Source organism: Choloepus didactylus, chromosome 23, assembly GCF_015220235.1.
Source record: "Choloepus didactylus isolate mChoDid1 chromosome 23, mChoDid1.pri, whole genome shotgun sequence".
NCBI classification, from domain to species: Eukaryota; Metazoa; Chordata; class Mammalia; order Pilosa; family Megalonychidae; genus Choloepus; species Choloepus didactylus.
In genome coordinates this window covers 15500428-15526742 of record NC_051329.1, presented here as the reverse complement: position 1 = coordinate 15526742, position 26315 = coordinate 15500428, and the positions used below count along the sequence as shown (strand labels likewise).

The following is a 26315-nucleotide window of genomic DNA, read 5'->3' as shown; positions in this document are numbered from 1 at the left end:
GTTTTTATTTGTTGTTGTTTATAACATACTGCCTTGAATAGGTAATATATACATTTGGTTAAAAAAAAAATAGAAAATGCAAAAAGCACAGTAATTCTTCTTCCCACCCTGACTTCCAGTTCCCCTGTTCCCCTCACTAGAGGCAACTGATAATAGTGTCTTGTGTTACTTGCCAGAGTTATCTCTATTAAGAGTATATTTTGAAATTATTTTATATTAGCACACATAGTGCTCATTATTTTTAGTGGCTGCTTGAGATTAAATTATATTGTTAACCACTTCCCAAATGATGAACATGTAGGTTGTTGCTAGTTTTTGCCATACAAACAAAATGGTATTCATAGTTCATGTCCTTACACTCCAGATCTTTGTGCATCTGTAGAAGTCTCTCTGTTGGATGAATTCCTAGAAGTAGAATTGCTGGGTCAAAGGATGTGCATTTTAAAATTTGATATTCACCAAATCAACATCCAAAGCTGTGGTGCCAATTTATATTCTCAATAAAAATGTATGAGGGCCCTGCTTCCCTTAACAGGTACCTAAGCTTTAAAAATATGGTCAATACTTACTATGGTTTTAATTTCTGTTTTTCTTACGATGATTGAGGTCAATCATCTTTTTATACATTTAAAAGCCATATGCATTTCCTATTCTGCAAACTGTCCAGGTCCTTTGCTTATTTTTCTGTTGGATTTTGCTCTAAGATTTTTTTTTTTTTTTTTTTAAATTGCTGAAGAATGAGGGTTTGGTGTGTAGGTTCAACCAGGTGTGTAGGTTGAAGCCAATTTGGGATGTAAGTACATGGGATATGAATAAGGGTAGACTGTCACACTGTCTTATTGCTCAGGCCTAAGTAACACCAAACATGTTGATAAAATGCTTTGGCTTTTTCTCTAAACTTTCAAAAATGGTATCTTAGATACATCCACTCACAACATTGCCCTGAGGTCAGTGGGTCAGCAATTAGGATCCCTCTTTGACAGATTAGGAAATGAAAGTTAAACTATTTTGGTCAAAGTAACACAATCAGGGAGGCAAAGCCAGTTCCAGGTCAGAAGTCACCTGGCTTCTGGTCTGGCATCTGCCCACAGAGCCTCCTGGGTTCATGCCTGGGCTCTGGAGCCAGACAGACTTGGGTTTGAACCCAGCTCTGCCCTTCACTAACTGAGAGACCTTGGAGATGTCACTGCACACCTCTGAGCCTGGCCTTCTTACAGTCCAAGGTTAGTAACAGTGTCTTCTTTATGTGGTTGTTTTGAGGATTCTGTGAAATAATGTATGCACATCTCATAACATAGTGTCGGTGGGATTACAACATAGTGTCAGCCATGATAATAGGTATCATACAACATGAGGCTCATGGGTTTTGCTTTAGCAGTGTTTGGGAGAGTTCCAAATCTCAGTTCACTTCTAAAATTACCCCTCATCTGTCCTGTTTCCTACTCTTCCTCTCTTTTAGTCTAATCCCCTTGAAACAGCTGGCTCTTCCATGTTTGAGGACATCTTAGTGAAGTTGTTCCTTCCTCTCCACCTTTGCAGGAAGTGAACACCTTGAAGACTGGGACAGAGACTGCTCATTTTAGTGCCACCGGACTCTGGGACTGTACAGTCTCAGGAAATGGTTATTGAAGGGAGTCAAGAGGGAGGGTCTGCTCCCAACACAGCCTGGGCACAGTGCCTGGCACATAGTGGGGAAATCACTTATAACATTCTGGCAGACGGCAAGAGCTCAGGCAACTTTTTCGCAGTGAATATGAATGAATGCACACGGTGCCTAGGAGCGAGGGTTCAAGAAGCATTTATGTATTAAACGCTTAGTGCCTGGTAATATGCAGTAAGCGCTCAGTAAATGGCAGCTATGAATATCCCTGGGCGAGGTGCCTGGGTTCCGATCCGGGCTCCTCCTCTTCCCAGTATGCGACCTCGGGCAAGTGACTTAATCTCTTTGTGCTTCAGTCTTCTCATCTGTAAAACGCAGACCCACCTCCCGGAGAGTAAGGTTTTCCTATGAGACACTCACCGGAGCACTTGGACCCGCTGCGTGGCCCACTACTAGCCTCGGCCACGCCAGCCGGCATGGGCGGTCGGGGCACAAGGGAGGGGCCCCCGTGACCTCCGTTGCGGCCGCAGCAGGCGTTCCCGGGCTTGGTGGTCGCGTCCCGTAGCCCCCGGGACACTCCGCCAAAGATCTGAGCACCACGAGGGGGCAGGGCGCGGCGCCCACGCGGGAGAGCCCACGGCAGCCTCGGGTAGGCGGTGTGTAGCTCGCCGGGGAGCCGGGCCGCCAGCACTTCTTTCTCTCTGTCCAGACTCTCCGTCTCCCTCCCTCTTCCCGGCTCGAGATTCCGGCCGCACTCGGCTCAGCAGCGCCTCCCGCGATCCGCCGCCGCCGCCGCCGCCGCCGCCACCGCCGCTCCGGGCCCCTCCCCCGCGCCCCCCTCCCGGCTCGGCCGGCGCCCGTCACGTGACACGGCGCCAACCAATGGCGGGCCGAGCCGCGGTCGGCGGCCGCCATTGCTGTCAGAGCGAGCGAGCCCGGGGAGGGAGGAGAAGCGAGGCTGACTGGGGAGGAGGGGGGGGTGGGGGAGGAAGAGGAAGGAGGGGACGTCGCTCGGCTGCCGGGGTCGCCCGCTGGCTTCGTCCGCACCCCCCCCTTCGCGAGTTCGCGCTCCGCAGCGGCGGCGGCTCCGAGGCGGCGGCGGCGGCTCCGGGGCTCGCCACCCCTCACGCGCCGGCGGGGGCCGAGGAGGAGTCGGTGGCTGGAGATAAACAAGGCGGCGGCGGCTGAGGAGCAGGGAAGGCGGAGGCGGCGGCCGGCCCGCAGCGGCGGCCCTGAGAGGCGGGGAGGGCGCCGGGGCGCGCGGACAGCGCCCCCCGCCGCCGCCAAAGCCGCCGCCGCCGCCCGAGCAGGAAGGAGCCGCGCGGCCGCCGCGGACCCCCCCGCCTCAGCCCGGGCCCGCCGCCCCCGGCGCGGCGTCGCTGCGGCGCCTCTCTCCCGCCCGCCAGCCGGCCCTCCCGCCCTTCCCCGGCGGCGGCGGCGGCGGCGGCGGCGGCGGCTACCCGGCCGCCCCGCGCTCCCCGGCGAGGCGCCGCCGCCCGGCCCGGCCTCGCCTCGGACGCCTCGCTCCGACATGCCCCGCTCTGGCGGCCGGGCTCGCGGAGGATCATGACTGCGGCAGCGAACTGGGTGGCGAACGGGGCGAGCCTGGAGGATTGTCACTCCAACCTCTTCTCGCTGGTGAGTAGCCGGGCTGCGGGGAGGGGGTTGTGCCGGGGTGGGTGTGGGGGGTCCCCGATCTGAGCCGCCGACCTCCGCCACCGATCAACTTTCTCCTCCTGCTGCCGCGACTTCGCCCCTCCCTCGTCTCTCCCCGCCGTTCGCCTCTAGCCGATTCTCCCCCTTTTGGATCGTCTCTCCCTCGCCTTGGATCCCATCCAGTGTTTATTTGGCTCTTTAAAAATCATTTGTGAGCGCGGCGCTCGGCGTGGAATTTGCATGTGGAAGTCTCAAAGCTGCGGATTCTGGTCGCACTTCGAACGCCCACCCTCTGTTGCAATCACACCCCCCTTCCCCTCCCCTTTCCCCCGTTTTTTCCTAAATGTGGAAAGCTTTGCCTTGTTGCTGCCCGTGCCTGCGATAAGCAGCCTTTTCCCCCCAGTCGGATCGGCTGCCCGCCCGCCTGCCTTTTGAATTTTTTTTTTTTTTAAATTCCATAATGACACCTGCAATTTCGCCCGAAAACAGTTGATTGAATGCGATTGTGTCTGTAGAGGATTCTTGCAGTCGAAGCTCCCGCGATTGTAAACATCGACGGCTGCCTGCCTCTCGGGGCTTACTACGCTGGAGCCGTGGCACCGAGCCGATGGGAGGTGGAGAAGGCTTTCTCTTTTTTCTCTTCTCCGGTGTCTTTTAAAAACTGTTTTCTCTATCCTAACAACGAATCCACACAGACAAAAAAGCAACAAGCTGAGCGGTTTGATAGCATCGCTTTTATCTGCCTTGGCCTCTCTCGCTCGCTCTCTTTGATAATTGACAACTTTTCCTTCGGATTTGAATTGCCTACCTTAATCTTGAAACAGTTAGGGTGTCAGTTGTTCTCGTGGAAGCTTGGCACCCGACAACAGCGTCTAGATTCGTCGAAATTAAAAATGTATAGAACTCCAGCAACTCTTTCCTGGCGGTGGCAGTGACATTTGGTGGTAAATGCCGTCTTTGCTTTTTATTGGGTCGTATTACTTAGCTCTGGAAACATTCACATTGTTAAACCTGGCGTTTAGGCTAATAATTGCAGTGCGTGGTCTTTAAATACGTGCTTTGTGCATGAGTTACTGTATGTATAACTATGTGCCCGTGAGAGTACGAATTTGTTTAAATATTTAGTAAAGATTTGTAAACAGATGTAAGGCAATTATGTTTCAAGCGTAGAATATAATTGAAAATTGGCGAAAGGGTTTATTTAATTTAGCCTTTAAAAAAACCAACATGCTTTAAGTTGTGTTCCCGGTTTTGAGGGGACTGCTTTTTGGAGAGCATGCATTTTGGAAATTATTTTCTGTAACCTCTGCTGTAGATAAAAACATGATTTCCTCTTAATCCTTGTTTACACTGGATAAATAATTTAGTGTTCAAATTGCAATTAGTTACATTTAATTATGGGTGGCATAGATGTTTTTTTCTTTGAGACTAGTGGAGAAATGCAAATTCTTGCCAACTTTTCACATGGAAGTGTTATTAAGTATGTTGCAGTATTTATACAGCTCAAAAAAAACACGGGATTTTTTACTTACAAAGACTGAAAGATATAGAATCTGGGCATCCATTATAATAAGGTCAGGTTATTCTTTTTTCTTCAAATATTTTTATTCAGATACTTAATCATAAAATGCAGTTATATGCAGTGATTCTTATTTTCAATACTCTGAAGATTTTTCCCTTGATCTTTTACCACATGGGAATAAAACTCCTTTTTCCTTCTGTTTTTTTCCGCCTCTGTCTACCATCTACTGTCAGCCAGGTCCAGGGACTTTCATAGATTAGCAGACATTGATTAAGGGATATTTGAAGTGTTGTTTGGCAGCTGGTGACCACATTGACAGTTTTACAGGTAATTAAAATAACCAAGTAGACCAATATTAGTGAGGAAAGATCCTCCAAATTACCATAGATCATGCTGACTTGTAATGGCTTATGTATATGTGGCTAATTTATATACAGTAGATTCCTCTAGACAACTGACAATATGCTATGTATAGGCAGTCTCTAGGGTATATCGTTTCTTTTATCTTTTCATCTTTTAAGTGAGAATGATGTCCTTGAGAAAAGATGCTTGAGATTCTTTTGGAGAAACAGACAATTTTATAGGAGAGGATTCTGTACTTTGATAATGACTGACCAAAGACTTGTGCTTTGGGTATTTCTCCCTTAAACCTCTTTAAACAAGCAATTAAATTTTGAACATACTTTTTTTTTTTTTTTTTTTTTTTTTTTAAGGAAGTACTGTTCAAGTAGTAACTTTCAAATATGGAACCACAGAAATGTATGTTGATTTTTTAAGGACAATAGAATGTCTAATTGCTATGTTCCCTGTACATGAGGGGTGAAATAGGTGCTAATTTTAAAAATTATCAACCGGTTAAAAAGCTGCTGATTATTATAAACTTTTCTGATTCCAAATTGAGAATTTTCGTTGAAAAGCATATACAGCAACAACCTAAAATATTAAAAAATATGTTGCCTAATACATTGTTTATGATAGTTGAGAATTCCAAAGGAGATATCATTACCTGTTCAAAATAAAGCATGCCTTTTAAGAACTCTTTATGTGCTTAATAATAGCATATATTTCCCTTTTGGTCTGCTGTTTTTTTGAGCAGAGTTATTTATAGTGAATTTATCTAGATACTCATTAGTATGGATTGAAATAGAAACTAGAGATTAAAGTTCTATATCACAGTAATGATCCACCTACTTTCTATTACCTGCGGGGTTCACTATGGCTTAGCAAAAGTTAATAGTGCAATTAGGTGCCTTAAGATTTCTGATAATGCTTTACTAATTTTGTTTTCTGGTTTTTACATTTCTACCACCTGGCATCAGATTTCCTAAATTTTCTTCTCACCTCCTTCCCACCCTCTTTTTTATGGTATGAAAAATTCCATTATGTATGTATGATATGGGTTATTTTATCTGTTTCTTATTCTTACTGCTGTGAGATTTGTAGCTACTTCATTAAATGCGTGCCTTGCTGTGCCTTTGTGACTCAAAACTGTTTTCTCATGCTGTCCATCACATTTCTGGCTGATTCTTGTTATATATTCACTCAGTTATATTTCAGTTAATTGTGTTAAATCTGCCTTTTTGGGAAGTGTAACTGTATACCCTATGTGAATTCACCTTTGTGAGAAGACATATTATAATTTCCACATGTAAAGTCTAAAGTGTATTTTCAGTTTTGCTTCTCTATTGAGATAATATGGAGAAAAACAATTTTTTTTGACTTAACTAGATTTAAGCATGTACTCTTGACATAAGGAGAGTAATAATTCTTAGGCGTGTTTGCTCCACATTCATGTTGTTTTATTTGCTTAGAATCTTCCTAAGTAATTGGGTGATCTCAAATTCATCTTCCCTGAATTAAAACACATATATACACAAGTACACACATTAGTACTTAATTCCTTTTGCAGAACTTTGATATTCTGTATTTGAAGCTTTTAGGGTAAACTGTTGTTGGGAGCTGATTTCTTTTTTTCTTTAAGAGATTATTATTATTATTATTATTTTTGCAGAAAGAGGAGACAGTTGTAAATGTAGGCAACTTTAAAATCTATACTTCTGAGCTAAAACCAAATAGGACCATCAAATGAAAATGAAGAAAAGCGAATGATTTCTGTAATCTTCTGAAGTTCCAAAATACATGCACAGGGTACTTTTCATCTCAATTTGCAATTTTAGTATTGACATTTAAAGCACCTTTTTTTCATGACGGTCATTTTCTTTAATGAAAATATTTATAATTTGCTAATGTATTTTCTTTTTGGCATTTTGTTGTTAGTAGCACATGGTGTTACAGTATTTATATATTTTTAATAGCAGTAATTGCTGCCTGGTAATAGTTGCCATATTAACCTCCAATTGCTAGTAAATATTTTTAAGTACGTAATAGACAGCAATTTAAGGCATAGTGTAGCAGTTTACTGGACTGTTTTAGAGAGCCATTTGTACGTGTGAAGAGTTCATAATTTTAAAAAGAAAATAATCTACTTTAGACCTGTATGCTACAAAATATTGTGCTGTTTTATTGCTTAAGGTGCTCATTGGGAGAAAGTTAGATTTGGATGTTTTTTCTTTGTGAGAGTAATGGCGGGGGGGTGGGTGGGGTGGGTACCTTTATGTCAGTAAGTGTTTATTGATCTTACCCAGGTGCTTATATAGGTTATCACTTTCTTTGGCATGCTTTGTTCATTTTTTTCATGAATATATTATGTATTCATTTGGAAAAAAATTCTTTGGGGATTCCTTTAAATAATATTAAGTTATAGTAGTGGATTATATTAAATGGGTATGGAAAAATTGATTCATTTTTTTGTTCACTGGCTAATTTAGCCTAGTTAATTGTGAGTTAATTGTATTCATCAAACACTTTCAGAGACCTCTGCTCTTGAGATTAATAAAGAAGATACTCTATCACCAGTTTGTACTATGTGCTATAAATTATGATAACCATTTGTAAATGATAAGTACGTTCTAGGGTTATGTTTGTCAGATTACTTAAGATTGAGGTGAAAATCTTATCTCAAGGTAAATAATGATGAGATTGTTTATCTGGAGTATTTTTTATGAACTTAGAGTTAATTCAACTATATTTCAACTCGTTCAGTTCAAAGATAGACTAGATATTTCTTTGCAATTATTTGACTTATTTTTGATAGAAGAAAATAATAATGTTCCTGTCCTTTAAACTAGTAGTAGAAGTACTGAGTTCTTTTTTTTTTCTGCAGGTGGGTGATATATTTATGTCACTGGACCTAGCCAGTCAGAGATTAGGCAAATTAGAAATTATGAGGATTAGTAATATGGTTGAATAATAGGATATTACAACTATTAATGAATTGTACATTGTAACCATTTATTAGAAATGGAGAAAAAAGATATCTGCAATATTGCTATTAGAGTCATTTATTCAAATATGTGCCAGTCTGCCTTACAAACCTGTGTGTTAGGCAGTGTTGGCCACCAGAATTTCCAGTTTTGTATTTTTGTAGACATTCTTATTTTGAGAAAAAACATTTAATACATTACAAAGTGAGGTAACTAGGTAGCCTTAGGGGGGAAAAAATACACACACACACACACACACACACACACACACACACACACACACACATAGTTTGTTTGTTTCATGGGACTTCCTTAGAGTTTCAGAACTAGTGAACCAAAAATATTTGTAATATGTTCTTTGAATTTATGACTTTTTTCCCTTCTTGTGTCATTTAACTTCTTTCTTATCACGTTTAGATAATTTCCTTTTATAGTATATGCTTTCATTGTTTATTTGAAAGATTTGAAGGTGTTAGCTTTGTTCTGTTGGGGGAATTCACTTCATTACATAGGGGAGATGATATTCCATTAATCTTGGTAAATATTAACACAAATGGGAATTGTAAATTCAGACTCATTTGCATGAATGAAATATGTATTCTTGCCCAGTTTTTGTTTAGTATAAAGTCACTTGTATACATCAGCATAGTTCTATCTATTTCAGAGACAGTTCCCGTAGACTACTACGTTGTTTTAAAATCATCTGTAGAATAGAATAGATTCTTTCCTCATAAATTGCCTATAATATTCCTCTTTTAGGAACTCCTGTTTTACTTGTATTTATGCTACCATGTTTTAGTTATGTTTGTTGGAATAGAACTTTTTTTTTTAAGTTAATAAAATGTCTTTTAAAGTGCATTTAGATTATGGTCTGAAAAAAAAATAAAATGTCTTTTTTTCTCTCTTCTTTCTAGATGAGAGTTAAGAGATTCAGTTGTATCCAAAGGAAATTATTTCATTGGTATCTCCATATTCAGGTTTATTATGTATATTGCTGAATGTTTATTTTTTCATTCTAGATGACTTGTGGTAGAAACTTATTAGAACTTTATTTCCACTACTGTGAAATAGCACAGAGCCTTTGCTGACAGCTTTCTACATTTTGTACTTTTTCTAGTACAGAAAAATTCCAGTACTGTTAAAGAAACCAACTGAGTTGATTACATTAAAATTGCATTTGTGTCTTTATTTTGCATGATTTAAATTTGTAATTTTAGCTGTAAAAATGGATAGGGGAAGATGAAGAGAATTAGGTCAACTTGCAGGTGAATATCACTTTTTAAAATCTTCTCTAGATCTTTTTATTACAGTGATTAAGTATTAATTTAAATTTTTTTCAATTTCACTGAGATATATTCACACACCACAGAAACCATCCAAAGTATACAATCACTGGGCCCACAGTATCATCATATAGTTGTGCATAAGTCCCCATGATCAATTTTAGAACATTTTCATTACTTTAGAACAGAAATAAGAATTAAAAAACAAAACCCAAATTTTCCCATCCCCTATCCCCCCCTGTTGTTGACCTATAATATTGGTGTAGTAAATTTGTTACTGTTGATGAAAGAATATTAAAATGTTACTGTTAACTATAGTCCATAGTTTGTAATAGCTGCGTTTTTCCTCATATACCCCTCTATTATTGTTATCATCATTATTATTATCATTTTACATTTGTGGTAGTTCATTCAAGAACTTATTTATATTTGTAGTGTTAATTGGTGACATACATGACTTTAAACAACCACTTGAAATCAAATTCACCTAAAGTATGGCACTACTACTTATATAGTAGTTGCAGTGAGCTACCATTACCTCTCTCCATTCCCAAACATTTAAGTTCAACCTCATTAACAATTCTGTGCATATTAGGTAACTGCTCCCCCTTCTCTAGCTTCTGTCTATCTCTAGCTACACTATATTCTACATTTTAAGACTCTGAGTTTGCATGTTCTAGTTAGTTCATATTAGTGAAATCATGATTGAATTTTAATATCCTGAAGAGGAACAAGGAAAAACTTACATGTATCTAACTCTGGAACATTTGGCGCCAACTCCTAGTTAAGATGTATATATGTCTGATACAATCCTACTCATCTTTTAAGTAGTTCAAATGTGACCTCCTCTGTGAAGTTTTTCCTGACTCCCACAGGCAAAACTAGTCAGGCTTGCTTCTTATGTGTACCTTCTTCTATGTATCTCTGATAAGGATATGAGCTTCTATGGGTCAGTGACCCTGTCTAAATCATCTTTGCATTCTTTTTGTAATGAGGTACTCATTAGCTACTTGTTAAATGAATGAATTGCTGGACAACTGTTATCCATCTTATTCCCCAAGGGAGTTCTCATTGCCCATTTAGGGACTGCTCACACATATGTCATATCTCTTAGAACTTATTTAGATGTTTAGCTCTGTGTTCTGAATATTTATTATCTAGGCAGTATGTACTTTGGCTTGGTAATATTTTAAATGAATTCTAGGAAACGTTTATTAAAGATAATTTGAACTGATCAAGAGCTGTGTGCCTATTACACAGCAAAGGAATGAGAATTGAGTTAGTATTTAGGCTTTCTCTAGTGTGATAGGCAACCTGTATCTATGGGAACCTGCCAGGGGTTTTATTTGGAGCTTGATCCCAGGTCAGGATTCCTTCATTTTCATTCCCTAAGTTGTACAGAAGGGTTTTTGCTCAGCCTTTAGCTGGAAGTTACTTTCCATGAGCCCAGTAAAATGGGCAGTGAACTGTAATAGGGAAACTGAGTTGTATTCACATTTTTTACTACTGTCTGGGCAGATGTGATTGACTGCATACTAGTTCTGTTGCTCAGTTTCTCCTCTGTAAAGTTGCTGGATATAGAGGCAAGAAGTATGAAAAATCATTTTGAATACCTTTTAAAAAAAGCGCTCGGGATGACAATGTTTTTTAATAGGAAAAGACCTATACTAAATTACAGCTTAAGTTCTAGAGTGCCCCTAGGCAGTTAACCAGGAAGTTAGAATGGTAAAATTACTTGTTTTAAGAATAGCAGTTATGCTGTATTTGTGCTTGTTTTTGAGGGAGCACAGGATTAAATCGTTTCATCATGAATAAGCCATGATTGAGAAGAAAGGCTTGAAATTCATCTTTAAGTGTTACAACTTTTCATTTGTGTATATAATTCACAGTTGCGTGTTGTGTCTTTAATATGCTGGGTGATTTTGCTCTACCAACTCTGAACTATGACTGGCTGAGACTGGGAATTGAACTGTGGCTCTTATTTGGTAGTTTAAGTTATTAATTCCTTGGCAACTCCAGAGTGCTCTTTGAACTTTAAATAGCAGTTCTATTAACATTTTGAGATTTGTTTCAGGGAATGTGAGAAATAGTACTGAATAAATATCTTTTTCTTCTTTAAAACTAAATCACATTTTAGTCCGACATGCATGTCACAACCCTTGCTATGTTTTGAAAAGAGTATATATTCTCAACTTCTGGCTAATTTCTGTATTCCATTTAGTAATGCAGTAGCATCTAAAAATATTGTTTAGCCCTTGTTGAAGGAAGAAATCACCCCCATCTGTAGATTTTATATTCAGTCATGTTGAATATAAATAGTGTCTTAAGTTTTTATCCATAGGTTTAGAATTTTACATTTAGATGGTCTCCACCATTCACAAATATTAGGAAGAATTCATTGTAAGTTTGTTTTTACAAAACCACCATGCCTGACTTTGTTGTTACAAATGTTGATTAGCCCATTTACCTTGTATTGTACTTAATTACTTGTTTTATAGAACTAAAATGATATTTATGGCAGCATTTTTATGGGAACAAATTTACATTTATTTTTCTCATTTAGAATGTCAGGAGTACTTTTTGTCTGACTATACTCCCAGCAGTCAGAACTGGCACTTCCTAAACTCTTCTCAGCTCTGGGCACTGGGACTGAAGATGTCCCCAGTTCTGTGCTGTCTTCTCATAGCCTAGGGGAGGCTGAGAGAGGCTTGAAGAATGTGTTGAGAGGCTAGGTGGGAAGAGTAGCGGCTTTGGAGTGAGGACTAAAGGCGGGTTTTACCTTTCCTTTCTGCATGGCCCTGCTGCTGCTGCTTCTTTGCTGATACTCTTTTATTCAGACATTGAGAAAGGGAAGAGTAGTGTCAGGTTCTGTGATGTCATCAGGAAAAGACTTTGTATTTCTTTACCCTTTAGATCTTCTTGTATCTTTCCTCCTTCACTTTCCACTTGAGACAAGCCTTCTGTTTGCTGTTTCGTGTGGTAAATGAGGACGCCTCAGTGAGATGAAAAAGGGCAATGGGGGGTGAGATTGGATGGGGTGGCCAATAAATTAGTATTTAGAAATATATATATTTTATATTTTGTTTGAGAAATTTGGGACATGTGTAATTCGTTTTGGAATAATGCATGTCAGAAATGATTAAAATCTGGCTTGGGAAGACCTGCATATATTATTTAATTTCATGTACTGTAGATGGAGAGATACATGGACAGCACAGTACCTCATAGCCAGGAAAAACCAGAAGGGGGGGCTTAAGTTAGGTCTTGAAGGAATGGATGCATGTGGCTTGCTGGAGAGGAATGGGAAGGACATTCTTTGGAAGCTCAACTGACAACTGAGTCTGTCCTTGAAAATCATTACTGAGAAGGTATGTAAGTGAGCACTTCTAGTTTCTGGTCTTGGTTCTTCGTTTCTTTTTAAAAAACAGCACAAAACTTGTTGAATCCTAAATTTTATTAAGGTGGAAAACTTGGAGGATGGGAAAGGCCAATTTAGATTGAGAAATAGTGATATTAAAATACTAGCCAGTTTTCTAAAACAATTCGGTTTTGAACTTAAAAAAAAAAACAGTGCTGTATTACACAACATTCTAATGACTAAAGTGACAAATATTTCAGAAACTGGACAGACATAAATCTTAAATGAACAGATGGAACATGAAACTAAAAGTGGGAGATAATCCAAGATGATATGGAAGCTACTATGGGAAATGAATTGGAGAAAAAGCAAGTGTGTTAAATGGTAATACATTTAATAATGTGTTTAAAAGCCTTTCTAGGATTGCTCTCTTGCATAGATAAATTAGAACTGTCGAACTGTGTAACTCATCATTTTTAAAATTCTGTGCATTTAAAACAAATTAGATTTTGGTCCAGGATTACTTCTTCTCATGAAGCCTAGACATTTAAGTCAGGAATATATATGTTATATATGCTTTAAGTAGACAATATAACTTGCTTTCTCTGACATAAAAATAAGGAAAGGATAATGATGATTTTCCAGACAGTTGTGGCAGACATTGTAGGAGTAAGTGGTAAGGAGAGAAAGAAGATGAAAAAGTTTGTTATTTGGGCAGCTCGATAGGTTCACGGGTAGCATTACATTTGACTTGTTGAGGGCAGAATCTGGATTATAGTAGATTTAGGAATGAGTGAATGGCGAGGTAGCGGGCATAGACACTTTTCATTTGGAAGTTGATAGTGAAGCAAGTGGAGGTGGAGGGATGGGGAGGGAACGAGCTTGACAGGTATAGTAAAGGAAATGCTTTAGAAAGTGAGGTCCTCATTTGTGTTCCTAGACTTAGAAGCAGCAGTAGAAGAGAGACAGAGGAAAATATTAAAGATGTAAGAAAAATTGATAATAAGGCAAGTATGTCTAGAGAAGGTATCAAGAACACAGGTGATGGGAATAGCATTGGAAAAGAATAAGATGCCTTTTGGAATATAAGAGAACATAGTTTGAAGGAAATGGGGGCAGTCTCAGTTTTTGCTTGAGTTTTTTTTTTTTTTAAGTTCAAAGATTAAAGTTACTGAGCTTGAGCCTGAATAAACCAAGTCAATTAAGAAAAAAATTAGCTGAAAAATCTTGCATGTTTTTTGGATGATGGTTGACTGAGACAGGCACTTTATTTTTATTTTCCTTTAATGGCCATTTTAAAGTTTTACAGCTTCACAAGTATACAACTGATTTTGAGCTAATCACATCAGAACTGATACATCCATCCAAATGAGGAGTATTCTTCACAGTTGGCCCCGTTGAAATGGATCAAATAATGTTGGCTTTGTTTGTAATAATTTTTGGTTCTTTTCGTTTGGAATTGCTTTTAGAGACAGTTTAGTCAGTCATCCCGGAAAATCTCATATTAAAGTATTTCTTTGGTCGGTGTTATCTTCTCTCTTTGCAATTTATTATCTTAGTTCTACTCTTTGCTCTCTGTTGGTGCCTAAACCAGCAATTTAGTACCTTACTGATAATGAGCAAAAGACTCTGGGAAGAGCTCCTCTTTTGCTCCCAACCCATTGTGGATGTATGCCAAGAATTCCAGCCCTGATTTCACAGGTTCTAGCGAAAGCAACAGGTTCTAGCGGCCCATTGTTTTCACCCAGTTTTAATGGGGGTTGATTTAGTGGTTCTTTGATTAATCAGACCTAGATATTGGGTCTGATTGGGTGTGGGTGACATTTTTGCTTTCTGGAATCAAGGCAATTTATCATAACAGGAGAATAGAATTGTAAGTTTTGCTTTGCCTGTGTCTGTCTAGCAAGTCAGACAGCATCCTGAGGTCTGTTTTTGGTGAGATTGAAGTAATCCTCAAGAAAAGCCTTGGAATAAAGAAAGAAATGTATCCTGTTAAGGTAATCTCTCAGTGTTTTAACAGAAAGTTTGGTCAACATGAGAAAGCTCTTACCTTTGCCAATTTAGTGTTGCCTTGCTCATTTTGAGACTACCTAGTAAGGTATCTAACATTTCATACATACTTATTTAGCAATTTCTTCCACGATTGAAAGAGATAAAGGCAATAGCACTCATATGCATTTAGGATTTTACTTTCTGGTAGTCTGCCTTAATAGTCAGTGTTGAGGTAGGCGCAGTGAATATGTTTTACCTAATATCAAGGATGCCTATATTAGGTATTTAGATTAAGAGTTGCAGTGACAAGAACCATTTTCTGTTCTTGAATTCAGGAATATTACAAGATTGTAAAACATTTTCTCAGTCAGCTTTATAATTTGTGGTCTTCAGATTACATAGATGGTTCCATTTATAATTCTTTTTCTTTTTTAGTATTTTTTACATTAAAGAGGGAATTGAAATTCTGTAAAAATTCTGTAAAAATGTGTTATAACCCTAGAGCTATAGACACTTCAGGAAATTTAGTTGTATTATAATTATTCTAAACAAATAAAAACAAGTACTTTTAAAATTAATGTAATTCCTAAGCAGTTAGCATTTAGATTTATACCAGAGTATAAATCTGCATCTCAGCTACTGAGGAGCAGGAATATTTACCTTCTCAAATACACGGTTTGAACTAAAGTCTAAGTTATTAAACAGCACAAACTTTTCAAAGTATTTTGGTTTATGTAGAGTGTATGATCTGCAGGGATAAGTCGAGTCATGACCACAAATAGACTACATTCATTAGTTTTCTATAAATTACTAGAGAGAGATTTCTGAAAATGTTTTGTTTCTATTTGGTAATAGGTTGGTGAAATTGAGCTTTGTAATCCAGACAGATGGTGCTATTCTTGTCTGTCTTCAAGATCCAGTGACATTTAATTAAACAGTTGTATGATTCTTATGAGAAGTCATACTTTGGTATGTGTAAGCTAATAAACTGGTTTCTTTAGTAAATTTTTATAAATTTGATTTGAAATAGAAGTATTTACATATTAGAAAAATTTCCTAATGACTCTATTAAGCTGAATAGCTTGTGTTGGTATTTTATGCAGTAAACGCAAGGAATGTTGCAGGTGGAAAATGAGTGGCACTCACTAAGATAGGTCTTTATTTTATAAAGTAACTTTGATTTTGTTGCCAAACTTTCTTGTACGGTAGATGTGAGACTGTTAAGAATCCAAAGAGCTGACTTTAATCATTTCCAGTAAGCTGTGATGAATTTGGTAATATATGTTAATAGTCATTTTAGAAAATGAACATTAATTTAGATTCCTTGTGAGCCAACTTACATTTTAATTTTAGAATTGAAAAATAGTAAATATTTTAAACAGGCAAATCTAATTTTAATGTGTTATGTGGACAAAACTTCATTTTGTAAAAGTTTGCATTTAATGGTAATACTACATGACTGAGATGAATAAATTTGTCACTTACATAAATAGTTACTTTAGTTATATATTAATAGGTCATAAAATAACATTTCTAGAAATCCGTGGAAATTATTTTTATCAAATTTATTTAGCTTTTATTTAATGTTTACTGTTTACTACATAAGAGATTGTTACCAGGTTGGATGACATGAAGGAGTTAGAAGTTTATGCCTGAAGGATTTTCAGGTGGATAATATCATGATCAGATTTATCTTTTAGAAAGAGAACTGATGTGGCTCTTTGAAATGTAGATTGTAATAGAAGAGAAACCAAAGGCAGGGAGAAAGCTCTTAGAGTAGTCTAGGTATCAGAAAGTAATACAGGGTAGGAATGGAGAGAAGGAAATGGATTCAAGCAATATTTTGGAGATAGAATTGAAAGGACTTTGTGACCGATTATACATGTCATAGGAGAGGAATCAAATGGGGAATAGATGTTCTTGATTTTATGGCATTTGTGTTCTTGTATATACAAAACAGGGAAGAACAATTGTCAAAAATCTGTGAACTAGAGTTGTAGCAGAAGGCTTATGTTTCATCACCATTGAGTATATAGGAAAATATTAATTGAGCTTGGGTTCTTGCTGTTAAATTAAGACCTACAAAATTCAAACATGGTTTTTAAATTAATTATAGACAAGGGCTGGGGGACAAAAAATCAGCAAAAGTGAAAAGAAAGTAAAAATAAACATTAGTGTTTATCACCTGCCTATTTCAAGAAAAACTTTGAGGTGGTGAGAAGTTGAGAGTAAGATTCCTAAGAGAAAGGAAAGGGAGGAAAAACGTGGTTGGTGGTGGGTAGTGAATGGTGTTGGGTAAAGGTTTGAATCAGAACATTTTCACAGGGAAAGAGCTCTTGAAATTTTGGTTATCAGAAGTAGGCATGGAGAAACTCTGACGGGAAGAAAGAAGAGAGGTGTACCATAACAGCAACTGGCTATTTCTCTACCAGCCTTTGTTATATAGAACCTCTGTTTTAAATAGTGATAAACTCAGAAAGCAGATTAAATTTTCTTCTGCATATCTACTTTGGGATGTTTTTATTTAGTTTTTTTTTTTTTATTGAAAGGTTTTGGTTTATTTTAATTTGAAATTGGTGATTTTTGGTAGGAAGGTGAAATATACTCTCCTCCCTGTTTTCCTTCATGCCTTTGAAATTGCCAATTTTTGGGGGATCCAGTGAATGGAATAGAGGAGACATTTATAAGGACCACAAAACTGTGTGTCAGTGGTGCTGCTTCCTCATTCTGATTTTGGGTGCCTTTAAATTTTCATCACTATCATTCTATGCTTTGTTCCCTTGGCCCTTAGCTTTCTGATTGTACAAAATTTGTATAGTTATTGAGAGTGTAATTATTATGCCATGTCATATTTTTGCCTCACATATTGGGAAAATTTTTCCTACCTCTTCCTCTGCACCTCCCTCCCTATCTCCTTTCTGTTTTTCCCTAAATTCCTGTACTCCTTGTGTTCTGGAACTTTTCCTGTCCCTCCTGTACTTTTATTTGGCAGCGTCACTTCTCAGCACTAAAATGTACATATGCACTTCAGAACCTTTTGATGTAATCTCCTTGGTGTGGTGGGGATCCTCTCCAGTTGTTTTGAGTGCACTTACTGGCACAGCGTGCACTATGCATTGTCAATTGGCTGTAATTCATTCAGCCTTCCCATGTGAGTTGATTTGTCACTTGGCTACCCTGAAGATAGAGAGTAGGCTTTCCTGCAGTTGTCATTTTTCTTTAATTTCTTTCCAAGTGAGGTAGTATTAATGAAATATAAAAGTTTCCAAGAAATAAAGCTTCTAAGAAAATAAAACTGTAAAGTAATTATCCATGATTCAGCCACTCCTTTAGATTGGATGTTACCTCCAATTCGTTTGTTCTTGTCAGTGTGCATGTATTTATACATAGATATTAACACAGTGTAAATATCATTCTTTATTTAGCTGTACTAACATATTTTCCATGTGGTCACAATTTTCATAATTATAATTTTAATGGAGAAGTCTAATTTCTTTTATAAATTGAATTTAAAAATAAAGTAATCTGTCTCAGATTCACACAACATGGACTTTTCTAACATAACATGAAAGGATCCCTCCTCCACAAAGAGATAACTACCAGCAGGTTTTTTTTTTTTTTTTTTTTAAAACAGTGATTCGTTTGCATTTTAGTATTTTACCAAGATGAGAAATAGAAGTTGTCTGGCTTTCTTCACACCAACCAATAATTTCACTCTTTAAAGTTTGGGATGTTTTCCATAATGAGCTGAATCGAAAATCTATTTGAAAAATATATGTTTATGTATTAAAAAAAGATTCAGGTTGTTTGCACATAAAACATCAGTTAATTAATAAGTTTCTTTTGTCTTTGATTTTACATTGCTGGAAAAAAGTTTGGTCAAGATTGCATGCTAATTTGTCCTTCGTAAGTATTATAGGCAATTTCTTTGTCTAATGAATGCAGGTTTTAACTTGTATCATTTTAGGTTTTTTTATCTTCACCTTTGCATACAGGTCTGTGTGCCTGTTCAGATATGTGGTTTAAAAATTAATTTTATTAAATATTGAATAGATAAAAACAGCATATATGAATCATATGTAAGAATCATGATACAGTGAACACCCATGTTCCTAATACCCATCTTGAGAAAAACAACATTGTATCAGTTGTGAAGTCTGTCTGTGTCCTTCCCTATCTCATTTTCTTTTCTCTCCCTTCAGAGGTAACTATCATCTTGAATTTTATGTTTATCATTCCCTAATTTTTTTTTTTAAGTTTTAATCATGTATGTTTATAACACCAGTGGTTTATTTTTGTATGGATTTGAACTTTTTATAAATGGAATCATACTGTATTCTTTAGCAACTTGCTTTTTTAGTTTAATACTATGTTCCAACAATATATTGTAATGTGCAGTTAAATGCACTCTTACTCTTCAGTTTGTTTATGCATTCTATTGAAGATGTGCATATTGTAGTTTTAAAAATTAAGATAATTTTTTTAAAAAATTTTAAATTAAAAAGGAATAATTCACTCCTTTTTCTTGCAACATGCTTTTTCCACTTAACATTGTCTTAAAATATTTTCTTGTCAATAAATTTAGATATACCTTATCCTTTTTTATTATATTTTTAACAGTTGTCTCCTGTTTCATTGAACCAATGTGCTATTGTTTGTTTAACCATAACCTATGAGAAACATTAAGATAGTTTCTATTTTTTAATGTAATAGTTATACATTAATTATACTTGTACACATATCTTTATGTGTGTGTGTGTATATATATATATATATATTTCTGCAGGATGGATTCTGGGAAGTAAAATTGCTTAGGCAAAATTTTGTGAATTGAAAATTTTGATAGCGCCATAAACCCTTAAAAAGATTTTGCCACTTTATAGTCCTATTGGCAATATGTAAATACCTATCCTTGCCTATATGGAGCTTATTCATTTTAATTTTTGCCAATCTGAACAAAAAATGAGATTTTAATATTTTCATTTTCAGTTTCTTGATTTTTAGTGGGGTTATATGAGTATACTTCTTTTGTGAGCTTGCTTATTTTTCAAAAGTGTTTTATCTCTAAAAAGCCTTTTGTTTTCTTTTCAAAATGTCTTTACCACTTAGTAATAGGAATCTGTATTTCAAATCAGACCACTTGTCCTTGACACCTTATGATCATTGTCACCTCTGAGTGTTTTCTCTTTCTAAGAGTGCTTCCCACTTGCCAGCCACTGCCTGACCACTTGCCAGGAATATGCATTTTCTCATTTTATGCTCACAAGATCTTTATGAGGTAGATACTAGATTCTTATTTTTCAAGTACGAAAACTGAAGTGAGGGGTTTGTTACCTTTCAGTGAACACACAGCCAGTAAATGATGGAGCTGAGTTTTGAGCTCTAGTCCAGTACTCTGACTTCAGAGCCTGAACTCTTAACAAGTATATTGTATAGTATGCTCTTCTTTATTCTCCGATCTGAATCCGTCTTGGACTTGGATGAAGCTCCTCCTAGTGATTCCAAAGATTATTGATCTCTTTCTTCTCTGAGCCTTTTAAAAATTAACAGCATAGGCCATATAATTCAGCACAGGCACGAAGATAGAAATCACTGAGATTAATGGAGTGATAATACAGTTTACATTTTTTTAAAGTTTCATCAGAGATTAATGATGTAATAGTGCAGCTTAAAATTTCTTCCCAGAGATAAGGAACTAGATAGTTTTCTTTTAGACTACTTTATTCCCAATTGAGGAATCATTTAGAAAATGAAAAATTAGGATAGTTCATAGTTTTGATTGATGACTGGAGCAAGGTAAAAACCTAACTATCTGCATATTCTCAAAATAAAAAAAATTTCCTAGCTGAAAGTTTTTTTTTTTGAAAGCAAAAAGCTGATTACTAAAATGCTTATATTAAAAATGATTTGTTTTAGTAGCATAATCAAGTGCTTATTAAAAAGTAGACCTATAGCTTAAACAAGATCAAAGTTAATTTTTTTTTTTTTTTTTTAAATAAGGAGCCTGGAGACAGGCATTTCAGGATTGGTTGGCTATTCCTCAGTTATCAAGGGATGCAGGCGTGTCTTTTTACCCCATCATCCTTAGTTTATCATCAAAAGCATATTCTCCAAGATGGCTGCTCAAACTCCACTCATGGTGGTAGCAGTCTTAGTAGGAAGGAGGAGGAAATGTGGGAAGAAAGCACACTTCTCCTTTTTTTTTTAATCATCATTTTATTGAGATATATTCACATACCACGCAGTCATACAAAACAAATTGTACTTTCGATTGTTTACAGTACCATTACATAGTTGTACATTCATCACCTAAATCAATCCCTGACACCTTCATTAGCACACACACAAAAATAACAAGAATAATAATTAGAGTGAAAAAGAGCAATTGAAGTAAAAAAGAACACTGGGTACCTTTGTCTGTTTGTTTCCTTCCCCTACTTTTCTACACATCCATCCATAAACTAGTCAAAGTGGAGTTTGGTCCTTATGGCTTTCCCAATCCCATTGTCACCCCTCATAAGCTACATTTTTATACAACTGTCTTGGAGATTCATGGGTTCTGGGTTGTAGTTTGATAGTTTCAGGTATCCACCACCAGTTACCCCAATTCTTTAGAACCTAAAAAGGGTTGTCTAAAGTGTGCGTAAGAGTGCCCACCAGAGTGATCTCTCGGCTCATTTTGGAATCTCTCTGCCACTGAAGCTTATTTCATTTCCTTTCACATCCCCCTTTTGGTCAAGAAGATGTTCTCCGTCCCACGATGCCGGGTCTACATTCCTCCCCGGGAGTCATATTCCACGTTGCCAGGGAGATTCACTCCCCTGGGTGTCTGATCCCACGTAGGGGGGAGGGCAGTGATTTCACCTTTCAAGTTGGCTTAGCCAGAGAGAGAGGGCCACATCTGAGCAACAAAGAGGCATTCAGGAGGAGACTCTTAGGCACAAATATAGGGAGGCCTAGCCTCTCCTTTGCAGCAACCGTCTTCCCAAGGGTAAAACTTATGGTAGAGGGCTCAACCCATCAAACCACCAGTCCCCTATGTCTGTGGTCATGTTAGCAACCATGGAGGTGGGGTAGGCGAATACCCCTGCATTCTCCACAGGCTCCTCAAGGGGGCACTACATCTTTTTTTTTTTCCTTGTTTTTCTTTTTTTTTTTTTTTTTTTTAACTTTCCCTTCTTTTTTAAATCAACTGTATGAAAAAAAAAGTTAAAAAGAAAACAAACATACAATAAAAGAACATTTCAAAGAGACCATAACAAGGGGGTAAGAAAAAGACAACTAACCTAAGATAACTGCTTAACTTCCAACATGTTCCTACTTTACCCCAAGAAAGTTACATAATATAGCAACATTTCTGTGAACTTGTTCCTACTATATCCATCAGAAATTAACAGACCATAGTCATTTCTGGGCATCCCCAGAACGTTAAATAGCTTATCTGTTCTTCTTGGATTATTGTTCCCCCTTCCTTAACTGCTCTCTACTGCTAGTTCCCCTACATTCTACATTATAAACCATTTGTTTTACGTTTTTCAAAGTTCACATTAGTGGTAGCATATAATATTTCTCTTTTTGTGCCTGGCTTATTTCGCTCAGCATTATGTCTTCAAGGTTCATCCATGTTGTCATATGTTTCACCAGATCGTTCCTTCTTACTGCCGCGTAGTATTCCGTCGTGTGTATATACCACATTTTATTTATCCACTCATCTGTTGAAGGACATTTGGGTTGTTTCCATCTCTTGGCAATTGTGAATAATGCTGCTATGAACATTGGCGTGCAGATATCTGTTCATGTCACTGCTTTCCGATCTTCCGGGTATATACCGAGAAGTGCAATCGCTGGATCGAATGGTAACTCTATATCTAGTTTTCTAAGGAACTGCCAGACTGACTTCCAGAGTGGCTGAACCATTATACAGTCCCACCAACAGTGAATAAGAGTTCCAATTTCTCCACATCCCCTCCAGCATTTGTAGTTTCCTGTTTGTTTAATGGCAGCCATTCTAACCGGTGTTAGATGGTATCTCGTTGTGGTCTTAATTTGCATCTCTCTAATAGCTAGTGAAGCTGAACATTTTTTCATGTGTTTCTTGGCCATTTGTATTTCCTCTTCAGAGAACTGTCTTTTCGTATCTTTTGCCCATTTTATAATTGGGCTGTCTGTACTATTGTCATTGAGTTGTAGGATTTCTTTGTATATGCAAGATATCAGTCTTTTGTCAGATACATGGTTTCCAAAATTTTTTTCCCATTGAGTTGGCTGCCTCTTTACCTTTTTGAGAAATTCCTTTGAGGTGCAGAAACTTCTAAGCTTGAGGAGTTCCCATTTATCTATTTTCTCTTTTGTTGCTTGTGCTTTGGGTGTAAAGTCTAGGAAGTGGCCGCCTAATACAAGGTCTTGAAGATGTTTTCCTACATTATCTTCTAGGAGTTTTATGGTACTTTCTTTTATATTGAGATCTTTGGTCCATTTTGAGTTAATTTTTGTGTAGGGGGTGAGGTGGGGGTCCTCTTTCATTCTTTTGGATATGGATATCCAACTCTCCCAGCCCCATTTGTTGAAAAGACCATTATGGCTCAGTTCAGTGACTTTGGGGGCCTTATCAAAGATCAATCGGCCATAGATAAGAGGGTCTATCTCTGAATTCTCAATTCGATTCCATTGATCTATATGTCTATCTTTGTGCCAGTACCATGCTGTTTTGGCAACTGTGGCTTTATAATAAGCTTCAAAGTCAGGGAGTGTAAGTCCTCCCACTTGGTTTTTCTTTTTTAGAGTGTCTTTAGCAATTCGAGGCATCTTCCCTTTCCAAATAAATTTGATAACTAGCTTTTCCAAGTCTGCAAAGTAGGTTGTTGGAATTTTGATTGGGATTGCATTGAATCTGTAGATGAGTTTGGGTAGAATTGACATCTTAATGACATTTAGCCTTCCTATCCATGAACATGGAATATTTTTCCATCTTTTAAGGTCCCCTTCTATTTCTTTTAGTAGAGTTATGTAGTTTTCTTTGTATAGGTCTTTTACATCTTTGGTTAAGTTTATTCCTAGGTACTTGATTTTTTTAGTTGCTATTGAAAATGGTATCTTTTTCTTGAGTGTCTCTTCAGTTTGTTCATTTCTAGCATATAGAAACATTACTGACTTATGTGCATTAATCTTGTATCCCGCTACTTTGCTAAATTTGTTTATTAGCTCTAGTAGGTGTATCGTTGATTTCTCAGGGTTTTCTAGATATAAGATCATATCATCTGCAAACAATGACAGTTTTACTTCTTCTTTTCCAATTTGGATGCCTTTTATTTCTTTGTCTTGCCGGATTGCCCTGGCTAGCACTTCCAGCACAATGTTGAATAACAGTGGTGACAGCGGGCATCCTTGTCTTGTTCCTGATCTTAGAGGGAAGGCGTTCAGTCTCTCACCATTGAGTACTATGCTGGCTGTGGGTTTTTCATATATGCTCTTTATCATGTTGAGGAAGTTTCCTTCAATTCCTACCTTTTGAAGTGTTTTTATCAAAAAGGGATGTTGGATTTTGTCAAATGCTTTTTCAGCATCTATTGAGATGATCAATTGATTTTTCCCTTTCGAGTTTTTAATGTGTTGTAGTACATTGATTGTTCTTCTTATGTTGAACCATCCTTGCATGCCTGGAATGAACCCCACTTGGTCATGGTGTATGATTTTTTTAATGTGTCTTTGGATTCGATTTGCAAGTATTTTGTTGAGGATTTTTGCATCTATATTCATTAGGGGGATTGGCTGGTAGTTTTCCTTTTTTGTAGCATCTTTGCCTGGTTTTGGTATTAGATTGATGTTAGCTTCATAAAATGAGTTAGGTAGTGTTCCATTTTTTTCAATGTTTTGAAAGAGTTTGAGTAAGATTGGTGTCAGTTCTTTCTGGAAAGTTTGGTAGAATTCCCCTGTGAAGCCATCTGGCCCTGGGCACTTATTTGTGGGAAGATTTTTGATGACTGATTGGATTTCTTTGCTTGTGATGGGTTGGTTGAGGTCTTCTATTTCTTCTCTGGTCAGTCTAGGTTGTTCATATGTTTCCAGGAAATTGTCCATTTCTTCTACATTATCCAGTTTGTTGCCATACAGTTGTTCATAATATCCTCTTATAATTTTTTTAATTTCTTCAGGATCTGCAGTTATGTCACCTTTTTCATTCATTATTTTGTTTATATGGGTCTTCTCTCTTTTTGATTTTGTCAGTCTAGCTAGGGGCTTGTCAATCTTGTTGATCTTCTGAAAGAACCAACTTTTGGTGATATTTATCCTCTCTATTGTTTTTTTGTTCTCTATGTCATTTATTTCTGCTTTAATCCTTGTTATTTCTTTTCTTGTACTTGGTTTAGGATTGGTTTGCTGTTCATTTTCTAGCTTCTTCAGTTGATCCATTAGTTCTTTGATTTTGGCTCTTTCTTCCTTTTTAATATATGTGTTTAGTGCTATAAATTTCCCCCTTAGCACTGCTTTTGCTGCATCCCATAGATTTTGGTATGTTGTGTTCTCATTTTCATTCGTCTCTATATATTTAGCAATTTCTCTTGCTATTTCTTCTTTAACCCACTGATTGTTTAGGAGTGTGTTGTTTAATCTCCAGGTATTTGTGAATTTTCTAAGTCTCTGATGGTTATTGACTTCTAATTGTATTCCATTGTGGTCAGAGAATGTGCTTTGAATAGTTTCAATCTTTTTAAATTTATTGAGGCTTGTTTTATGTCCCAGCATATGATCTATTCTGGAGAAAGTTCCATGAGCACTAGAAAAGTATGTGTATCCTGGTGATTTGGGATGTAATGTCCTGTATATGTCTGTTAAATCTAATTCATTTATCAGATTGTTTAGGTTTTCAATTTCCTTATTGGTCTTCTGTCTGGTTGATCTATCTATAGGAGAGAGTGATGTGTTGAAGTCTCCCACAATTATTGTGGAAACATCAGTTGCTTCCTTTAGTTTTGCCAGTGTTTCTCTCATGTATTTTGTGGCACCTTGGTTGGGTGCATAGACATTTACGATTGTTTCTTCTTGCTGAATTGCCCCTTTTATTAGTACGTAGTGGCCTTCTTTGTCTCTCAAAACATCCCTGCATTTGAAGTCTATTTTATCTGAGATTAATATTGCTACACCTGCTTTCTTTTGGCTGTAGCTGGCATGAAATATTTTTTTCCATCCTTTCACTTTCAGTTTCTTTGTGTCCCTGTGTCTAAGATGAGTCTCTTGTATGCAACATATTGATGGTTCATTTTTTTTGATCCATTCTGCGAATCTATATCTTTTAATTGGGGAGTTTAATCCATTTACATTCAATGTTAAAACCATGAAGGCATTTCTTGAATCGGCCATCTTATCCTTTGGTTTATGTTTGCCATATTTTTCCCTCTGTCTATTAATATCCTTTATTGTACCCATACCGAATGTCTTTAGTACTGAACCTTTCTCCAAGTCTCTCTGTCCTGTCTTTGTTTCTCTGTCTGTAGGACTCCCTTTAGAATCTCCAGTAGGGCAGGTCTCTTGTTAGCAAATTCTCTCAGCATTTGTTTGTCTGTGAAAAATTTAAGCTCTCCCT

At 37.4% G+C, this 26315-nt stretch overlaps 1 protein-coding gene across 3 annotated transcripts in view; it reads left to right on the top strand.

Moving 5' to 3' along the window:
- The first annotated feature begins 3144 nt into the window (after positions 1 to 3144).
- The window catches only part of MED13L (mediator complex subunit 13L), a 358048-nt gene continuing 334877 nt past the window's right edge, over positions 3145 to 26315 (top strand). For 2 of the 3 annotated variants that reach the window (XM_037816607.1, XM_037816608.1), the window contains exon 1: positions 3167 to 3238. In XM_037816607.1, coding sequence (XP_037672535.1) covers positions 3167 to 3238 — 72 coding nt within the window. Of the gene's footprint in view, positions 3239 to 26315 lie in introns of all 3 variants that reach the window. The other variant, XM_037816610.1, reaches the window with a different exon arrangement.